General features: G+C 43.4%; 1 protein-coding gene across 1 annotated transcript in view; it reads right to left on the reverse strand.

Moving 5' to 3' along the window:
- Nucleotides 1–13,991, reverse strand: part of LOC141139454 (serotransferrin-A-like) — a 320,870-nt gene extending 306,879 nt beyond the window's left edge. The window contains exon 1 of the mRNA XM_073625549.1: nt 13,844–13,991. Within this exon, the coding sequence (XP_073481650.1) occupies nt 13,844–13,886 (43 nt within the window). The 5' untranslated portion in view covers nt 13,887–13,991. The remainder of the gene's footprint in view (nt 1–13,843) is intronic.
- Between the last annotated feature and the right edge of the window lie 6,217 nt (nt 13,992–20,208).

Raw genomic sequence — 20,208 nt, forward strand, 5'->3', positions numbered from 1 at the left:
GCAGCATACTGCCAGGTTTGCTCCAGTGATGAGGAGGGAGGGGATGATGAGGTCACTGACTCAACATGGGTGCCTGATAGGAGAGAGGAGGAGGAGGCACATCGCCAACGAGGCAGGATGTCCTCCAGGGGCCAGCCTAAGGGCAGCACACTGACTGCATCACACCCCAAAGCTCCGCATGTGCAGGGCGCTGCTGTCTCTGTGCGTTAATCCAAAAGTTCTTTGGTGTGGGCCTTTTTTGAGATGAGTGCATCAGATCGCACCGCTGCTATTTGCAACATATGTCTCAAGCGTATCTCGCGTGGCCAAAACATCTCCCGCTTGGGCACCACATGCTTGACCAGACATATGTTGACCTGCCATGCAGTTCGTTGGCAAGCGTATCTAAAAGACCTACACCAAAGAACAAAGAGGACCTCTCCTTGCTCCTCATTAGCTGAGATCTCCAACCCCGCTATACCTTTAGTCCTCTCTGAGACCTGCACTGAGAGGAATGAAGGTGTAGAATTAGGTGTGTCACAGCCAAGTACTTGTGGGCAATCTGCTTTTGGTACACCGACGTCAGATTGTACCAGGCTAATTTCCCTGCCCCAGCTGCTGCACCGCCGAAAGAAGTTCGCTCCCAGCCATCCACATGCCCAGCAGTTGAATGCTAGCTTGGCAAAATTGGTAGCACTTCAACTGCTGCCTTTTCAGTTGGTAGACTCTGCCCCCTTCCGTGAGTTTGTGGAATGTGCGGTTCCTCAGTGGCAGGTACCCAAACGCCACTTTTTCTCACAGAAGGCGATTCCGGCTCTCTACTGGCTTGTGGAAGGCAATGTCCATGCCTCGCTGGACAGGGCGGTTAACGGTAAGGTGCATATTACCGCTGACTCATGGTCCAGCAGGCATGGACAGGGACGTTACCTAAGTTTCACCGCGCATTGGGTGACTCTGCTGGCAGCTGGGAAGGATGCAGGACAAGGTGCAGTAGTGTTGGAGGTTGTTGGAGATTGTGACACACCTCTCTCCTCCACCCCCTCCTTTTCTTCTTCCTACATGGCCTCTTCCTGTGCTTTGTCCTCGGAACCAGCAGTGCTCCGTAGCCGAAAAAGGGGCTATGCAAGTATGCAGGCCAAAATATGCCATACGGTGCTTGAGCTGGTGTGCTTGGGGGACAGGAGCCACACTGGGGCAGAGGTTCTGTCAGCTCTGCAGGGGCAGGTTCAGAGGTGGTTGACGCCATGCCAACTCAAGGCAGGAATGGTGGTTTGCGACAACCTCCAACCTCCAACCTCCAACCTCCTCTCTGCCCTCCGACAGGGACAAATGACCCATGTGCCCTGTTTGGCTCACGTCCTTAACTTGATGGTGCAGCGGTTCTTGGGCAGGTACCCGGGCTTACAGGATGTCCTGAGGCAGGCCAGGAAAGTCTGTGTGCATTTCCGCCGGTCATTTAATGCCAGTGCTCGGCTGGCAGACCTCCAAAAGGAGTTTAACGTGCCCTAGAACCGCTTAATCTGTGCAATGCCCACCAGGTGGAACTCAACGTTGGCCATGCTACAGCGGCTGCACACGCAGCAGAGGGCCATCCATGAGTACCTGTGCGACTATGGCACCAGGGCAGGGTCAGGGGAGCTTGGTTTTTTTTCCCCACGCCAGTGGGCCATGATCAGGGATGCATGCCCTGTCCTGTCATCATTTGAGGTGGCCACGAGGATGGTGAGCAGTGACAGTGCATGCATCAGTGACACTATCCCCCTTGTCCACCTGATGGAGCACACGCTGCGTGGAATAATGGACAGGGCACTTGAGGCAGAAAAGAGGTAGGAAGAGGAGGACTTCCTTAGCTCTCAAGGCCCCCTTTATCCAGACAGTGTTCCTGCATGCCCGCCGATCACACAGGATGAGTAGGAGGAGGAGGATTGTGTCAGTATGGGGGTGGAGCCTGGCACTCAGCATTAGCAGCAGTCTTTAAGGGATCAGTCCCAAGAAACACATGGACTTGTACGTGGCTGGGAGGAGGTGGCTGCGGACCATGTCATCCTTAGTGACCCAGAGGACTCTGGACAGAATGCCTCAGCAAACCTACGCTGCATGGCCTCCCTGATCCTGCAAAGCCTGCGTAAGGATCCTCGTATTCGTGGTATCAAGGAGAAGGACCAATACTGGCTGGCAACCCTCCTTGATCCACGTTACAAGGGTAAGGTTGCGGACCTTATCTTGTTGTTGCAGAGGGAGCAGAGGATGAAACATCTTCGGGAGGCTTGCAGAAAGGTCTGTGCAACGCATTCCCAGAGACTGGGAGGTTACAAACTCCTGTTTCTGGACAACGTGTTGCTGAGGCTTCGGTCAGTCAACCATCGCCAGCGTCTGTTTTACATGGTGCAGGAATACCTAGAGATCTGACTTGGACACCTTTCCCACCAAAAATCCTCTGGGTTACTGGGTCTAGAGGATGGATCACTGGCCAGAGCTTGCACAGTATGCAATTGAGCTACTGGCCTGTCCTGCATCCAGCGTTCTTTCGGAACGCACATTCAGTGCTGCTGGAGGCTTTGTAACCGATCACAGGGTGCGTCTGTCCACCGACTCGGTCGATCGGCTGACCTTCATAAAAATGAATCAGTCTTGGATCACCACCAGCTACCAAGCACCTGATGCTGATGTAACCGAATAATTTTTTTGGAAATCTCAGATCCCTTCAAAGACTGCCTATGCTGATGCTGAGTGACTATCCTGAGTAATTATCCTCTTGCTCCTCAATGACCACGCTGATAGCTTGTAAGAACATTTTTGGTTCTGAGCGCCGCCACCAGTGCCTTAGGCCCAATTTTTCAGCCCCTGTTTAACAGGGGTGTGTAATTACAATTTTTGATGCAATACTTTGCAGCAGGGCTCGTTCCTGCATTCCAACTAGAGTATCTGTGAGGGGTTGCAGTGTTGTGGCACCAGCACCAGTGCCTAAGGCCCAATTTTTCAGCCCCTGTTCAACAAGGGCATGTAATTACAATTCTTGATCTAATATTTCACAGCAGGGCCCGTTTCTGCGCCAACCAAGAGCGAGTGAGGCCTTACAGTGTTGTGGCACCAGCACCACCACCAAAGGCCCAATTTTTCTGCCCCTGTTGGGCATGTAATTACAATTCTTGATCTAATATTTCACAGCAGGGCCCTATGAGGGCTTGCAGTGTTGTGGCCACAACAACACCTAAGGCCCAAATTTCTGCTGAGTATATAGGGAAGGCCCCTACTATCAAACATCCAACTTACAAACGACTCCTACTTGCAAACAGAAGGAGACAACAGGAAGTGAGATGAAATCTACCCCTAGGAAGGGAAATTCTCTCTTGTAAGAGTTAATATGGGAAAAACATTTCTCCTTTCCACTGATGCTTTATCACCAATCCTTGTTTCACAAAAAACCCAAATTTTCAAAAAACATTTGTCATTTGGACAAAAAGTGAGGTGAAATTTTCTGAAGAGGAGCACAGGCAGCAAAACAAATGTCACAGGGGTGATAACCCTTCCCTATGTTTTCCAAAAAGCTTAAAATAGATTTTTTGGCTGGAGCTAAACACGTTAAAAATGTACCAGTTCAAAATCACAAACAGATTCTACTTAACAACAAACCTACAGTCCCTGTCTTGTTTGCACCGCCTGTATACTGCTGTTCAGAGTACAGAGCCTGTATACTGCTGTTTCCTTTTTTAATTTGGGTGCGGGGTTCCCCTTAATATCCATACAAGACCCAAAGGGCCTGGTAATGGACTGGGGGGTACCCATGCCGTTTGTCTCACTGATTTTCATCCATATTGCCAGGACCCGACATTACATTAAAGCCGCAAGCAGTTTTAAATGACTTTTTTTCCTTTAAAAATGACATTTTGTGCAGGGACTGTTCTGAGCACGGGAAACACGCGCCACTTTACAGGCATACTATAGACACCCCCCAGGTACGATATTTAAAGGAATATTTCACTTTCTTTTTTTTTTACTTTAAGCATCATTAAAATCACTGCTCCCAAAAAAACTGACGTTTTTAAAAGTTTTTTTGCATTGATACATGTCCCCTGGGGCAGGACCCGGGTCCCCAAACCCTTTTTAGGACAATACCATGCAAATTAGCCTTTAAAATGAGCACTTTTAACTTTGAACGTTCGAGTCCCATAGACGTCAATGGGGTTCTAACGTTCGTGCGAATTTTCGGTCCGTTCGCAGGTTCTGGTGCGAACCGAACCGGGGGGTGTTCGGCTCATCCCTACTGTGTAAACGGAAGATCACAGTCATCCAGAAAAAAATCTTCCACTGTCAATACGAATACCAGATAAGAAATAACACTAATCAAATGCAAGATTAGGATACCCAGTCTTTAAAGATAATTCTAACAAGAATTGACTGCTAAAAAAGCTTAGGGTATCAACCATGTGATGAAGTAATATACAGTGGGGACATAAAGTATTCAGACCCCCTTACATTTTTCACTCTGTTATATTGCAGCCATTTGCTAAAATCATTTAAGTTAATTTTTTTCCCTCATTAATGTACACCCCATATTGACAGAAAAACACAGAATTGTTGACATTTTTGCAGATTTATTAAAAAAGAAAAACTGAAATATCACATGGTCCTAAGTATTCAGACCCTTTGCTCAGTATTTAGTAGAAGCACCCTTTTGATCTAATACAGCCATGAGTCTTTTTGGGAAAGATGCAACAAGTTTTTCACACCTGGATTTGGGGATCCTCTGCCATTCCTCCTTGCAGATCCTCTCTAGTTCTGTCAGGTTGGGTGGTAAACCTTGGTGGACAGCCATTTTTGAGTCTCTCCAGAGATGCTCAATTGGGTTTAAGTCAGGGCTCTAGCTGGGCCATTCAAGATCAGTCATGGAGTATTTGTGAAGCCACTCCTTCATTATTTTAGCTGTGTGCTTAGGGTCATTGATTTGTTGGAAGGTAAATCTGCGGCCCAGTCTGAGGTCCTGAGCACTCTGAAGAAGGTTTTCGTCCAGGATATCCCTGTACTTGGCCACATTCATCTTTCCCTCGATTGCAACCAGTCGTCCTGTCCCTGCAGCTGAAAAACACCCCCACAGCATGATGCTGCCACCACCATGCTTCACTGTCGGGACTGTATTGGTCAGGTGATGAGCAGTGCCTGGTTTTCTCCACACATACCGCTTAGAATTAAGGCCAAAAAGTTCTATCTTGGTCTCATCAAACCAGAGAATCTTATTTCTCATCATCTTGGAGTCCTTCAGGTGTTTTTTAGCAAACTCCATGTAGGCTTTCATGTGTCTTGCACTGAGGAGAGGCTTCCGTCGGGCCACTCTGCAATAAAGCCCCGACTGGTGAAGGGCTGCAGTGATGGTTGACTTTCTACAACTTTCTCCCATCTCCCGACTGCATCTCTGGAGCTCAGCCACAGTGATCTTTGGGTTCTTCTTTACCTCTCTCACCAAGGCTCTACTCCCCCAATAGCTCAGTTTGGCCAGACGGCCAGCTCTAGGAAGGGTTATGGTCATCCCAATCATCTTCCATTTAAGGATTATGGAGGCCACTGTGCTCTTAGGAACCTTAAGTGCAGCAGAAATTTTTTTGTAACCTTGGCCAGATCTGTGCCTTGCCACAATTCTGTCTTTGAGCTCTTCAGGCAGTTCCTGTGACCTCATGATTCTCATTTGCTCTGACATGCACTGTGAGCTGTAAGGTCTTATATAGACAGGTGTGTGACTTTCCTAATCAAGTCCAATCAGTATAATCAAACACAGACTCAAAGGTGTAGAACCATCTCAAGGATGATCAGAAGAAATGGACAGCATAAATATATGAGTGTCAAGGCAAAGGGTCTGAATACTTAGGACCATGTGATAATTCAGTTTTTCTTTTTTAATAAATCTGCAAAAATGTCAACAATTCTGTGTTTTTCTGTCAATATGGGGTGCTGTATGTACATTAATGAGGAAAAAAAATGAACTTAAATGATTTTCGCAAATGGCTGCAATATAACAAAGAGTGAAAAATTTAAGGGGGTCTGAATACTTTCTGTCCCCACTGTACATATAGTATACACTTATGGACAAAAACAAATTTATTACAACATGTTTTTAAATATTAGGTCCTCAATTTTATCAATGGTTGCAACCATTTATAATGACCAAAAATGTCTCCAACCACAACCACTACGATATTAGATGCTTTCCGCATTAGATCAAATGATCAAATGATCAACCTTCATAAATATCATGGTTACACTTAAAATCGCAGTGTTTCGGTAAGTAGAGCCCGCCTACAATTTGACTATGTTTATATAAATCACCTCTTATCCAGTTAACAGTTGTCTGTAATATTAATAAGCATTTATCATCATTAATTTGTACTACAGAAGGGACAGACTGCACCTAAATGAGGAGGGTGCAGATCAGCTGGGAATAAAGATGGCCAAGAAGTTAGAGGGGTTTTTAAACTAGGCGACGGGGGGGGGGGGGCAGAAGTAGAGATAGTCAGCGCGGAACATATTCCAGAGGGGAGTATCGGGAGCATTAGTGGTAGGTTGACTAAAGCACATAAACCCAAGGTAAGTATAAGTATAGTAACAAGTCCTAGTTGCAATCTCGGAACACCCAATGAGAGGATAGTATGAGTCTAAACTACATGGCATATTCACCAATGCCAAGAGCCTGGCGGACAAGATGGGTGAACTAGAGATACTGTTGTACAAGAAGGATTTGGATTTTGTGGGAATTTCAGAGACCTGGTTCAACAGCTCTCATGATTGGCTGGCAACCATTCAAGGGTATACCCTTTATCGCAGGGATAGAGAGGGTAAAAAAAGGGGGAGGGGTATGCCTATATATCAAGAATAATGTACAAGTGAATGTGAGAGATTACATCACTAAGGGAGCTAGGGAGGAGGTGGAATCCATATGGGTAGAGCTCCAAAGGGATGAAGCTAAGGGGAAAATATTACTGGGAGTATGCTATAGGCCCTCTAACCTGAGGGAGGAGGGGGAGATGGATCTCCTATCACAAGTTGGATTAGCAGCAAGGATGGGAAGTGTTATCATAATGGGGGATTTTAATTATCCAGACATAGACTGGGCGTAAGGAACCACATATTCGTCTAAGGCTCGCTAGTTCCTAAATGTCTTGCAGGACAATTTCATGGTTCAGATGGTAGACACACCAACTAGAAATAAAGCGTTGCTGGATCTACTGATTACCAACAATGCAGACCTGATGTGGAAATACGGGGCAATTTAGGTAACAGCAATCACAGGTCAATTGACTTCAGTATAAATCACACAAATAGGAAACATAAGGGTAAACAAAGACACTGAATTTCAAAAGAGCCAACTTCCCTAAACTACAAACCTTGTTAGAAGGCATGAATTGGGATAAAATCTTAGGAACAAAGAACACAGAGGAGAGATGGGTTTGCTTTAAGAGCATATTAAATAAATAGCTTTGCAATAGGTATCTGATGCCCATAACTAAAATGGCGCTGAGTACGTTTTAGTATGGTAAATTTTTTTTTATAGCCGTCAGATCTATACTTCCTGTTTTGGAACAGGTATCTGATGCTCATAATCAAAATGGCACTTGTGGCTTGATGCTTACGTCTCAGAACGAGGTCGGACGAATTTTTCATTATTCGGAAATTCGGATGCATCCGAATTTCTGAATTACAAAAGTAACGAATTTAAACGAATCCGAAAAAAATGATAGAACTCGAAAACAAATTCGTATCAAATTAGAAAAAAATAGAAAACGATTTTCTAAAAAATACAATAGAATAGAAAATAAAACAATAAAGCAATAGAATATATATATATATATATATATATATATATATATATATATATATATATATATATATATATATATATATAATATAAATTTTTTTTTTTTTTTTTTTATTATTCTGTTCTATTGTTTTTCTATGCTTTTGTTTTCTATTATTTTCTATTCTATAAGACTTTTCTATTCAAATTCGAATGCATTCTATACGAAATTTGAATTTCAGAACATGGCTTCCGAAGTTCAAATTTCGTATAGAATGGATTAGAATTTGAATAGAAAAGATTAGAATAGAAAATAATAGAAAATAATAGACTAGAAAAACAATAAAACAGAATAAAATATAATATATATATATTATATTTTTTTCTATTCTGTTCCATTGTTTTTCTATGCTATTCTTTTCTATTCTATTCTAAACTTTTCTATTCGAATTTGAATTCATTCTATACGAAATTCGAATTTTGGAAGATGGCTTCTGAAATTTGAATTTCGTATAGAATGAATTTGAATAGAAAAGATTAGAATAGAAAATAATAGAAAAGAATAAACTAGAAAAACAATAGAACAGAATAGAATAAAATATAATATATAATATAATTTTTTATTCTATTCTGTTCTATTGTTTTTCTTTGCTTTGATTTTAGTCTATATGAAATTCGAATTCCAGAAGATATATATATATATATATATATATATATATATATATATATATATATATATATATATATATATATATATATATATATATATATATATATATATATAATTTTTTAATTATATAAAATATATATATATTTTTTTTTTATATTCTGTTCCATTGTTTTTCTATGCTATTCTTTTCTATTCTATTCTAAACTGTTCTACTCGAATTTGAATTCATTCTATACGAAATTCGAATTTCGGAAGATGGCTTCTGAAATTCGAATTTCGTATCGAATGAATTTGAACAGAAAAGATTAGAATAGAAAATACCGTATATACTCGAGTATAAGCTGAGTTTTTCAGCACATTTTTTTGTGCTGAAAATGTCCCCCTCGGTTTATACTCGAGTCAAGCACTTTTCTGCAGCAGAGAATGACATTTTCCGAACCGAATTTGGGGCCCCGTATCTCGGGGTCACTTGGTGCTAGGAACCCCAAATTTGGTGTGCAACCCCAGTGGGACTAGCACTACAACATCCTATCACCAAGTGGTCCCGAGATACGGAGCCCCAAAATCGGTTTGGAAAATGTCATTCTCTGCTGCAGAAAAGTGCTTGATTCGAGTATAAACCGAGAGGGACATTTTCAGCACAAAAAAATGTGCTGAAAAACTCAGCTTATACTCGAGTATATACGGTATTTTCTATTCTAATATTTTCTGTTCAAAGTCGGTCAACTGTGTGCATCTGCAGCAATGTCATTTTCGGGACCCTTTGAATTCTTTCTATGCGAAATTTGAATTTTGGAAGATGGCTTTTGAAATTCGAATTTCGTATAGAATAAATTTGAATTTGAATAGAAAAGATTAGAATAGAAAATAATAGAAAATAATAGACTAGAAAAACAATAGAACAGAACAGAATAGAATATAATATATATATTTTATTCTATTCTGTTCTATTGTTTTTCTAGTCTATTATTTTCTACTCTATTCTAATGTTTTCTATTCAAATTTTCAAATTCAAATTCATTTTATACGAAATTCGAGTTTCGGAAGATGGTTTTAATATTTTTTTTTTCTGTTCTATTGTTCTATTGTTTTTTTATTCTATTCTAATCTTTTCTTTTTGAATGCGAAATCATTCTATACAACATTCGAATTTCGGAAAATGGTTATATAGAAATAGAATGAATTGAATTCTAACAGAAAAGACTAGAGTAGAAAAAAAGAACCAATAGAACAGAATAGAAAAAAATATGTATAATATAACCATCTTCCGAAATTGAAATTTGTTACAGAATGAATTCGTACGTCTTTGCATCACTTCCGGTCAGAGCGGCGATAGTTTGTATACAGTGCCGGCTCCATTTTTATTCTATCTCACTGCTGCATGTAATATTCTGACTCAGTGTGAGTATATATTTACATATTTTTATTATAAATAAAGGCTTTTATAAAACAATATCACGCTATGGGTATTCCTCTCTCCTGCATGTGACAACTTGGAAGAAAGCCAGTTTTTGACGTGCAGACCATCCAGCACGCCCCAGAGAGCTACACAGTGGCTAAAACTGTGAATGTCTAATACCCCTGGAGGGTAATGCTACCTGGTGAGTGCAATACATTACCAGCACGGAAAAGTCACTTGGCACTATTGTCACCTGAGAGAAAATAATCAGCACCAAACCTGAACAGTCACTGAACACAGTTTGAAGCACAAAGCCACTTTAATCAATGAAACTGTATATCTTTTAAAACAGTTGTACTATTTTGTTCACAATTTTTTTTACATTTAATATTCAATTGTATATCATGGAATATTCACTATTTATATTTGTAGTTATATGTTTATGGTTTCAATTCTGATACAGAGGATCAAACACACTCATTATTTTTCTTGCAAAAAGTTTTTTCTTTAAACATCCTCCATTCTCAGAGGGTGTAACACTCCCAGTCCATTTTATTTTTTGTTGTTTCATTATATTTTTGCCGCTTGATTGTAGTTTTTTATGGTTTCAATTCACCACTCTGACACCCACCAGAGGGTGTAACACACCTATCCATTTTGTGGTTTTTGACATTAATTTAATTTGTTTATCACATCATTTTATACTACTAGGAATATAAAATTGTACCACCTGCACATATTTCATTTGTTTTGTGACAGGCAGGGGGTGTAACACATTTTACACCAAATCTTCTGATTTCAAAGTTGGTTTGAAATCCAAAGTTCACCTTATTCTCCAGGGAGAGTAACACCACTACATAAATCGTTTTAGCCTAGTAGCCCGACCCAATAAGGCAGAGGGTATAACACTGGTTTTCACTGTTTCACTTTTTTTCATTGACATTTTTTTTTGGTTTATTCTTTTTTTTTTTTTTTAACCACATCAGAGAATAGTGTCTGGAAACTTATTCAGCTTGATGTTCATTTACAGACCTCTTAAATTCACATCATTGTGGCAAAGTTTTCTTATCACCACTCCCCCCCCCCCCCTCCCTTCCCCTCTACATATTTCCTGAGCTTTGAGCTGAAATTACACAGGGTCATAAATTAGACATTAGTTCACTACCAATTGATATGGACCTATAGAGTCGCGATGCGGGTACCATATAACAAGTCCAAAGTCAATAATAACAGAGACTAAAGGACTTCCCGCGCCCACTCCTCCAGCCATTTTCAATATTATCCAGATTAATATATATATTTACTTAATTCCATCACTCTTTCCCCTTGCCCTCTCACCCCCCCCCCCCCCCCCACCTAACATCCCACTCCCCTATATAGAGTATTCAGGGTTAGACTTTCAACACATTTAGTTAACAAACACAGCTTCTATTAACTATTATTTGTCAGATAGAGACAAGCACCCAACAAGTTATGTACTGGTAGACCAGATCCCTGGCTGCCTAGGGCTTTTATTATTAAATCCCACTCTGTTATATTCTTCACTTCCTATTAAGAGCCTCCTACTTTCTCCAGCCATGGTCTCCACATTTTATCAAAATCCTTAAGATTGCCTCTCTTAATATACTCTGTTCTTTCCCTACAAAGGGTTTCCTTTAATATAACAATCTGATCTCTTACTGTGGGGGGTTCCTTTGATTGCCATCTTAATGTGATTGTTTTCCTTGCTTGGAATAGACCTCTCAGAATTGCCAGTGTAGTACTCTTCCTCTCCCCCTGTATCCCTCTATACCCCAAGATGCATTCTTTAGCCTCTTTCTCCAGTACAATCCCAAATACATCTCTCAAACTATCAATCACCCCCTCCCAGTAGCGAAACAACTTGGGACATCTCCACATCATGTGAATGAGGTCCCCCGTCCCCCGGCATCTAGGACATCTATCATCAGATCTTCTTCCAAACTTAAAGAGACGTTTAGGTGTGTAATAAGCTCTGTTTAACAACATCAAGTGTGATATCTTCTGTGGGGGGGAGACCGATATCAACGATCCCATCTCTAAGATTCTCTTCCACTGAGCCTGTGTTATAACCCCCACATCCTCTTCCCACCTGACTTTTACATCATTGAATAGGTCTTCACTATTGGCTTCTTTACTCAGTTGATTATAAATCTTGGATATTAACCCCTTAGTCGGGGCTGCCTGCAATATACTATGAAGTAGGGGCGTTTCATTCCATACTAAACTATAGTTCCTAAATTGAGCTTTAAGAGCGTGTTCTAGCTGAAGGTACGGTTTTATTCTTATTTTCACTTTGTGACATCTTAATATTTCTGTACAGTACTAATGTTAAGTCAAAGGTACAGGTAAATTGTTAGGCACTCTTTTTTAAAATATTAAGAAAAGTAAAAAGTAAAGTAAAAGTAGAATAGCGCCATTTCTACACTTCATCATTCACCTCCAATCTGGGACACCAAGATCAGCATTCACACAACTCTGACAAAACAGGTCCATGTGTTGCTCCAGAATCCACATATTATATTATTTTATTGAAGATGTTCATTGTTTTCTGATGGGAGAGGAAAGGAGAGTTATGCCCTGTACACACGGGCGAACTTTTCGGCAACAAAGGTCCAACAGTCTTTCCGACAGACTTTCGACGGACTTTTGACGGACTTACGACGGACTTTCAAATGAACGGACTTGCCTACACACGATCACACCAAAGTCCGACGGATTTGTACATGATGACGTACGACCGGACTAAAATAAGGAAGTTCATAGCCAGTAGCCAATAGTTGCCCTAGCGTCGGTTTTTGTCCGTCGGACTAGCATACAGACGAGTAGATTTTTCGATAGGAACTGGGTCCGGCGGAGTTCCGACGTAAAGATTTGAAACATGTTCCAAATCTAAAGTCCGTCAGATTTTCGACAGAAACAGTCCGCTGAAGGTCTGATGAAGCCCACACACGGTAGGATTGTCCGCCGGATTCGGTCCGTCGGACTAGACCGGTTGAAAAGTCCGCTCATGTGTACAGTGTATTAAGTTGGGAATTGCGAAGGGCAAGTTAAAGGAGGAATATACAACATATACCGCAAGCATGGAAACAAACAGCTGACACAGGAAAAAGTATTTTGTGTTCTACACAGTGGCAGGAACTGTGAAGGCGAAATACTCTTGTGTGGGGTGAATGGTTCTGGTGAGTGCAATTCCTATAGGGAACTTATAAGAAGCACTGAGCACAGACCAGAAGAGCACTTGTCATTTTTTATTTTTATTATTTGATTATTGTCTAAAATGAATCATGGACTATTTTTGAACATAGTATATATTACATGAGATTGATACAGAGGAGTATCACTCAGGCGCGTTTTTTGATGCATACTAGTCACTTTATGTAAAAAGGTTTTATATGAATTTGTAGCAAATGCACACATATATATAATTTTTTTGCATGTGAAATTGATTACATGAGCCACACGGAGGTTATTTAACACAGCAATTGTTAAACAGCAGTATTCAATACCGCTTGCACTAGTGCATTGGTAGCACTATTTGGTTCACACTAAGCACAAGACACTTTGTTGTTTGTTTTTTGCTTCTGTTTTTGGTTTTAATTCAACACATTTTTAGTATTATCACACTGGGATCTCTTGACAGTCACACAGGGGCATGTAATATTGCACCCTAGAACAGTGCCATTTCTACCTTTTCCTATTTCCCCATTCACTTTTACATTCCACTCAAGTAGGTTGTACTGATAGCGGCAGCAGTTCTCCTTTTTGGCCATTTTTCCATAAACGCTGGGCCACTAACACTTTATTTCAATGTCAATCATTAAACAATTGGGTTTCAAAGTCAGCCTATTTAATATCCCATCAATATATACTAGCTTTAAATTTGTTCCTAAAACTACCTATGGGCTTATTAATTGCACCTTTATATTTAGCTGCTCATATCTATGTTAACATTGCTGAAATTCCCACTTAGAAATATAACAGCTGTACTTACCAATGATGGTGAAAAATAGGGCTATTTGGAAAGTCAAAGCCATCCTTCTCAGTGCCTCCTATGCACTGTTATAGCACTTCACTTTTCACATATTGTCACAGCTCACTCTTTTTATATGAGATGATGAGTGGGCGAGTGTGCAGACCCATTGTCCTTGACCATTGGTATCTGTAAATAGACACTGTTTTCTTTACACAAACACTTCTCTAAAACAGCATGCTAATCCTGCCAGGTCCAATTTTGGATTGTTCATCACAACCAGTGCTGACAGAAAAATATTGTTCTGCTCTTTTGAAAAAGGGGAAAATTTATTATCAAATACCGTAATTTTCCTTTCCTGATGGACTCCATGGCAGACTACGTGTGGGTTGACCCCGCCTCCTCTCCAATGCTATAGGACCCCATACCCATAAGAGTAAGCTCACCTCTCAGGACTGCGTTCCGTAACTAGCCGACTCTTAGACCCAACTTCTCTTCTTTTTTTTCTTGGGGTGGGAACTCCGTCTACCATGGACTCCATCAGAAAAGGAAAATTATGGTAAGTATTTGATAATAAATTTTCCGTTTCCCTGACGGACTCCATGGCAGACTACGTGTGGCAAATAACTAGCCAAGCCACACGGGAGGGTATGCTGAACAAAAAAAGGTTTTAATTTGCCCCGTCAACCGACAGGATTCTTAAACCAAAGTTCACAGAGGAAAGAGAAGCAGGTTCTATGCAATAGTGCGACATAAAGGTATTGATTGAGGCCGCTTTACAGATGACATCAGGAGCCATGTGTCGGGCTGCTGCCCATGAAGCCGCCATGCCTCTGGTACAATGTGCCATCACCGCCTCTGGAGGAGCCAAGCCCTTAGCCCTGTAAGCTTGCTGAATGGACTGAACGATCCAGGCCGCAATTGTTCTGGATGAAGCTCGCTTCCCTCTGTTCATGCCGGAGTGCAAAACGAACAGGTAGTCAGAACGTCTGAAGGAAGAGGTAACTTGTAGGTATTCCTTCAATATTTGGCCTACATCCAAAGGATGCGTCTCGGAAGACTCTGGGGACCTGAACGTAGGTAGGACGATTTCTTGGTTATCATGAAACACCGAGGTAACTTTCGGGTTTGAGCCAAGCATAGGAATGAGGACCACCCGGTCCAGGAAGAAGGTCAAAAAAGGTTCCTGACAACCCAAAGAGCTAATCTCGGAAACTCTCTTGGCCGAAGTGATGGCAACTAGGAAAGCAACTTTTGCAGACAATTCCTTGATAGAGAGTGGAGCAAGTCCCGTGGTACTGAGAGTGGACAGATAATTAAGGATAAGAGAAAGATCCCATTTGGGGAATCTTGGTTTTCTTTGGGGCCTAAGTCTTGTTGCCCCCCAGAAGAACTGCCGAATTAAAGGATGAACGGTCCATGATGTCTCGGAGCAAGCCGACAGGGCTGAGACCTGGACTCTCAGGGAGCTGATGGAAAGAGACAGATCTAGGCCGGACTAAAGGAAGCTGAGGATATCCTGGATTCCAGGTTTTCTATATGACTTGCCAGCAGAAGAGGAGAATTCAATGAACTTGGCCCATATTCTCCCATAGACTTTATTTGTACTCGACTTCCTTGAGCTCATAAGAGTGGAAATCACTCTTGAAGCACACCCGAGAAGTTCCAGCCTCTCCCTCTCAAGAACCAGACCATCAGCCTCAATACTGCCGGAAAAGGGTGCAGAACTGTCCCCTGAGAAAGAAGGTCCAGCCTGAGGGGAAGAGGCATCGGATCCCGGAAGCTCAGCTGGGTCAGGAGGGGAAACCATGGCCTGTTTGGCAGTAAGGCGCTATCGCCACCACCTCGACTGCTTCTGCTTGGAGTCTCTGCAAGAACTTGAGGATGATCGGAAGAGGGGGAAAGGCATATGTCCTGTTGAAGTTCCACCAGTCTGACAGGGCATCTATTCCAAAGGCCTGGCTGCAATGGCCTCGTGTGTAATACTTCCTTATTTTGAAGTTGCAGGGGGACGCAAACAGATCCACTTCCGGATCGACTCCCAGGGACAGGATCCATTTGAACGTCTCCGCATGGAGGGACCACTCGTTGTCCAACTGCTTGCGGGACAGGAAGTCTGCTTGAATGTTCTGAGTCCCGGGGATAAAGACTGCTGAAATATTCGCTAGATTTTTCTGGGCCCAGGACATGATGGGCTCGACTTCTTGGAGCAGGGTGAAGCTCCGAGTGCCCCCTTGCCTCTTCACGTAAGAGACCGCTGTGGTATTGTCCATCCTCAATAACACTAACTTCCCTATCAGGAGATGAGTGAAGGATAGATGGGCGCACCACGCCGCCCGAAGTTCCAGGACATTCGAACCCGGGTTGTGAAGATGGGCATCCCATTTGCCTTGTGCAAGTTCTGACCCGCAGAGGGCTCCCCAGCCCGAGCCACTGGCATCGGATGTGACCGTTACCCATGTGATGGGGACAATGGAGTGGCAGGTGAGGAGAATTTTGCATTGAAGCCACCAGAAGAGGCTGTTCCTCATTGTTGGATTTATGTAAATTAGTTGATTGACGTTCCCTGAATTCCATTGCTGGAGAAGCCCCGATTGAAAGGGGCGTAACCTCCACAGCGTCCACTTGACCATGGGGGTCGTAGACACCATCGTGCCTACAATTTTTAAGCATTGTGAGGCCCATTCAGGTGTGAGGGGCCCAAGGCCTGTGAGATTCTCTCCCGAATGACCGGGTTCTTCTCTACTGGAAGGGAGATGGTGCCTTCAACTGTATCGAACTGGGCTCCCAAGTATACCAGACGCTGAACAGGATCTAGATGGCTTTTCTCCAGGTTTAGGAGCCAACCGAAATTGGTTAGAGTAGATATAACCAACTCCCTGTGGACTAGTAGTTGTTCTTTGTCTGGGGACAGCACCAGGAGGTCGTCGAGGTAGTGATACAGGTGTACCCCTTTTATCCTTATGAGAGCCAGTACGGCCAGAAGAACTTTGGAGAAAACTCGGGGTGAGGTTGTCAGGCTGAAAGGGAGGTAAGTGAATTGCAGATGTTTTTGTTCGACTTGGAATCGAAGATATTTGCGAAAAGCTTCTGCCACTGGCACATGGAACTACGCATCCTTTAGGTCGATTGAGATCAGCCAATGGCCTGGTTGCACTGCTTTCTGAATGGTAGTCAAGGTCTCCATTTTGAACCTCTCGTATTTTATAAATTTGTTTAGGTAAATCTATCACTGGTCGCCATGAACCATTTTTCTTTTGCACCTGGAAGAGAGGGGAGTACACACCATTGAATTCTTCTTCTTTCGGGACAGGCACCACAGCTCCTTGTGATTCCAGCGAATTCACATAGGATAGCAACACCTGCTTCTTTTCTTCTGATCTTGGCAGAAGGGTAGAGATTGATCTGGAGGGGGGGATACTGATGATGGACCATGTGTGACCTGAGGAAATCATCTTGATCTGAGATTTAGGCCACCCAGACATGCTGGAAGAGAAGTAGACGAGCCCCCACCCAACCCACCAGGGCGGGCCCAATCTCAAAAGGATTTAGCCCGTTCACGCCCACCTGGCGCTTGTCTTTTGGCGGATTTCTGGAAGGGTGCCTGCCCTCTACTCCACTTCCTCCTGAAATCCCGTCTGGGTTTGTAGGAGCGTGCTTCTCTTGACCGTTCAGTACTGCGTCTTCGCCGAGGCCTCTTCTGACTGAGCAGACACCTGTCCTGGGGAAGAAACCCTGACTTCCCACCTGTAGCCTGGGATATGGCATGGGTCTAGCCTGTTGCCGAACAATGAGGGCCCCTCAAAGGGGACCCTACACCAGGCTTGCTTGGATGCTGGGTCGGCAACCCAAGGGCACAACCACAATGCCCGTTTTAATGTGACCGAGGACAGCATGGACCGGGCCAGAAGATGGATCAGGTCGATCGAGGCCTCCCCAGGAAGGCTACTACCAGCTTCAGTTCCTGATTACCCGAGCCCCGGGCCAGATCTTCTGAGACTCCTCTAAGTACAGAGTCTACACTTTCCGTCAAGGCCTCCATGGCCTAGGACATGGCCGCAAGGGCCAAGGCTGGCTTGCAGGCTATTCCGGCCAGACCATAGATTCTTTTGAGGTCTTGGTCTATCCTTCTCTCAAGGCCGTCTTTGAAGGACACTGTGTCCTCTAAGGGAAGAGTAACATGTTTGGCTAACCGCATCAGCGCTGCATCAACAAGGGGAGCGTTTTCCAGATGTTTCACCTCCTCAGCCTTGAAGGGGTACAATCTGGAGGTTTTGTTTGACATAGAAACTTTCTTGTCTACTTTGCTCCATTCCTCGTCAAAAATGTCCTTCAATTCGGAAAGGAGCGGAAAATTGGAACGTTCCCTCCCCAATTGCTTAAAGAATTTTCTCTGCTTCTCAGGGGGAGCGGAAGTATCTTCCCACTTAAGGGCCTCCTTGACCGCCTTGATTAGTGGGGAAGCCAAGGAGTAGTCAAAGCCTCCAAAGAACTCCCTCCATCTCGCTGTTCGAGGAACCAGGGGAAGCATCATAGGGCTGGAATTGGCCGGGATCCTCCTGGGCCTCGTCAGCCAGGGAGCCAGATATGGTGGTAGACTGGCTCTGTGTGTGGGATGTACCCAATTCTTTTAGGGATTGCTGCACCACACGCTTGACAAGAGACTCCATGTGTTGTTTTTCCATCTCTTTTTCCCCGACCACCCAGGTATAACAGGGATCACACAAGGATTTGTCCTCTGGGACTCTGGTCCCACATCCCCAGCAGGCTCTGCGATCAGAGCAGCTATCAAGGCGGTGGGAGCAGTGACTAGAGGGGGAATGGGAACATCTCCTTTGATTGGAGGAGGAATGGGAACATCTCCTCTTGTGGTGGGTCCCAGACGGAGAGTCCCGTCTGGACCTGGATAATGAATGTTGCGGCCTGGCAAGGTTTTTGTCGACTTGAACCACCATTTGGTGGTCAGATCTAGCAGGGCTGTAAGAGAAAAAAGGGGGGGGCAGAATTCAGCGCCTTCCTTCCAACCAAAGAACAATCAGCCCCTCCCCCTCATTTGCAACGAAGGCGGTGACTTGTCCATGACCCCTGGACGAACCGCCAAACTTGTATGCGGAAAAGGAGCACACACACCACTGGGCGACACCTAGGTAACCTAGAACGCACCAGGGAGACAAGTGAAAGTAAAACCCTTTAGAGTTTTTTTTTTTTATAGTAAAAATGTTATTTATTTATTTATTTTTTTACTTCCCCTTCAAGAGGGAGCAACACACGAAAGATGCCAGGAAGTAAGGGCTCACCTTGTCTGGTATGGTGGTGGGCTTGGGGAAGCTGTCGCTGAACTGCCCACAGGTTTCCCAACCTGACAGGAGCTGACAGCAATATAAAACCCCCGCCCGTTCTGACGTCATCGCCGGCCCCCATATCACGCCTGCTCCCACTGGACATTCCGCCGCACCGCGCATGCGCGAACCAAGCCTCGGTTTCGCCGAGGCCTTGCGCATGCGCAGATGCACGTGGAGGCCGAAAAACAGGAAGCACTGCAGCGTTCTGGAATGCAGAAGCGTTCCAGGAGCCCTGAAGGCCTGAAATGACTAACGGGGGGAAAAACACAATAACACATATACACAGCTGCCATGGAAGAAAAAACTGCAGACCTTGCCAGCCTTGATGAAGCCTGAACGCCGTCCATCCTGGTCTATCCTGGTCCTCATGGGCTGCCTCCCTTCCACCATAGGGGTATCGTAAAGCCCGAAACCACTTGCCCACCCATGGCTGGGCTCTGGGTCGCACCACATCGTAGGTACCAGGAGAACAGTCATACCGACAGGATGTGTAACAGAAAACAGCGTGACGTAGGGTCCATGGAGAAGGAAAAAAAAGAAACGCAGTCCTGAGAGGTGAGCTTACTCTTATGGGTATGGGGTTCTATAGCATTGGAGAGGAGGCGGGGTCAACCCACACGTAGTCTGCCATGGAGTCCGTCAGGAAAGTTATGTTCCTGGCTATCATGCTGATTCAATGGATTCAATACTTTCTGACTCCCTGACCCAGGATAAATATTCAACAAGAGATGATCTACAGTATGTACATATATAAACAAATTGCAGCAACAAAATTAGTCTTAATAAATAAATGAAATAAATTAGGTTATTGGGTGCTAGCCACAAATCCCCTGTAAACATCTTCTCAGTGCACATGAAGAAATAGCGAACCAAATTTCACATACATATAAATTAGTCAATAAATACATAAAAAAATCCCTTGTGCAAACTTCAGTACTAATAAACATGAATCATTTAACAAATCAGTTCTCATATACTGTACATATAGATCGATCAGTAAATAAATATAATATAATAATAATAATATAAAACATTTCCCGTGTG

Source organism: Aquarana catesbeiana, linkage group LG04 (genome assembly GCF_042186555.1).
Source record: "Aquarana catesbeiana isolate 2022-GZ linkage group LG04, ASM4218655v1, whole genome shotgun sequence".
Lineage (NCBI taxonomy): Eukaryota > Metazoa > Chordata > Amphibia > Anura > Ranidae > Aquarana > Aquarana catesbeiana.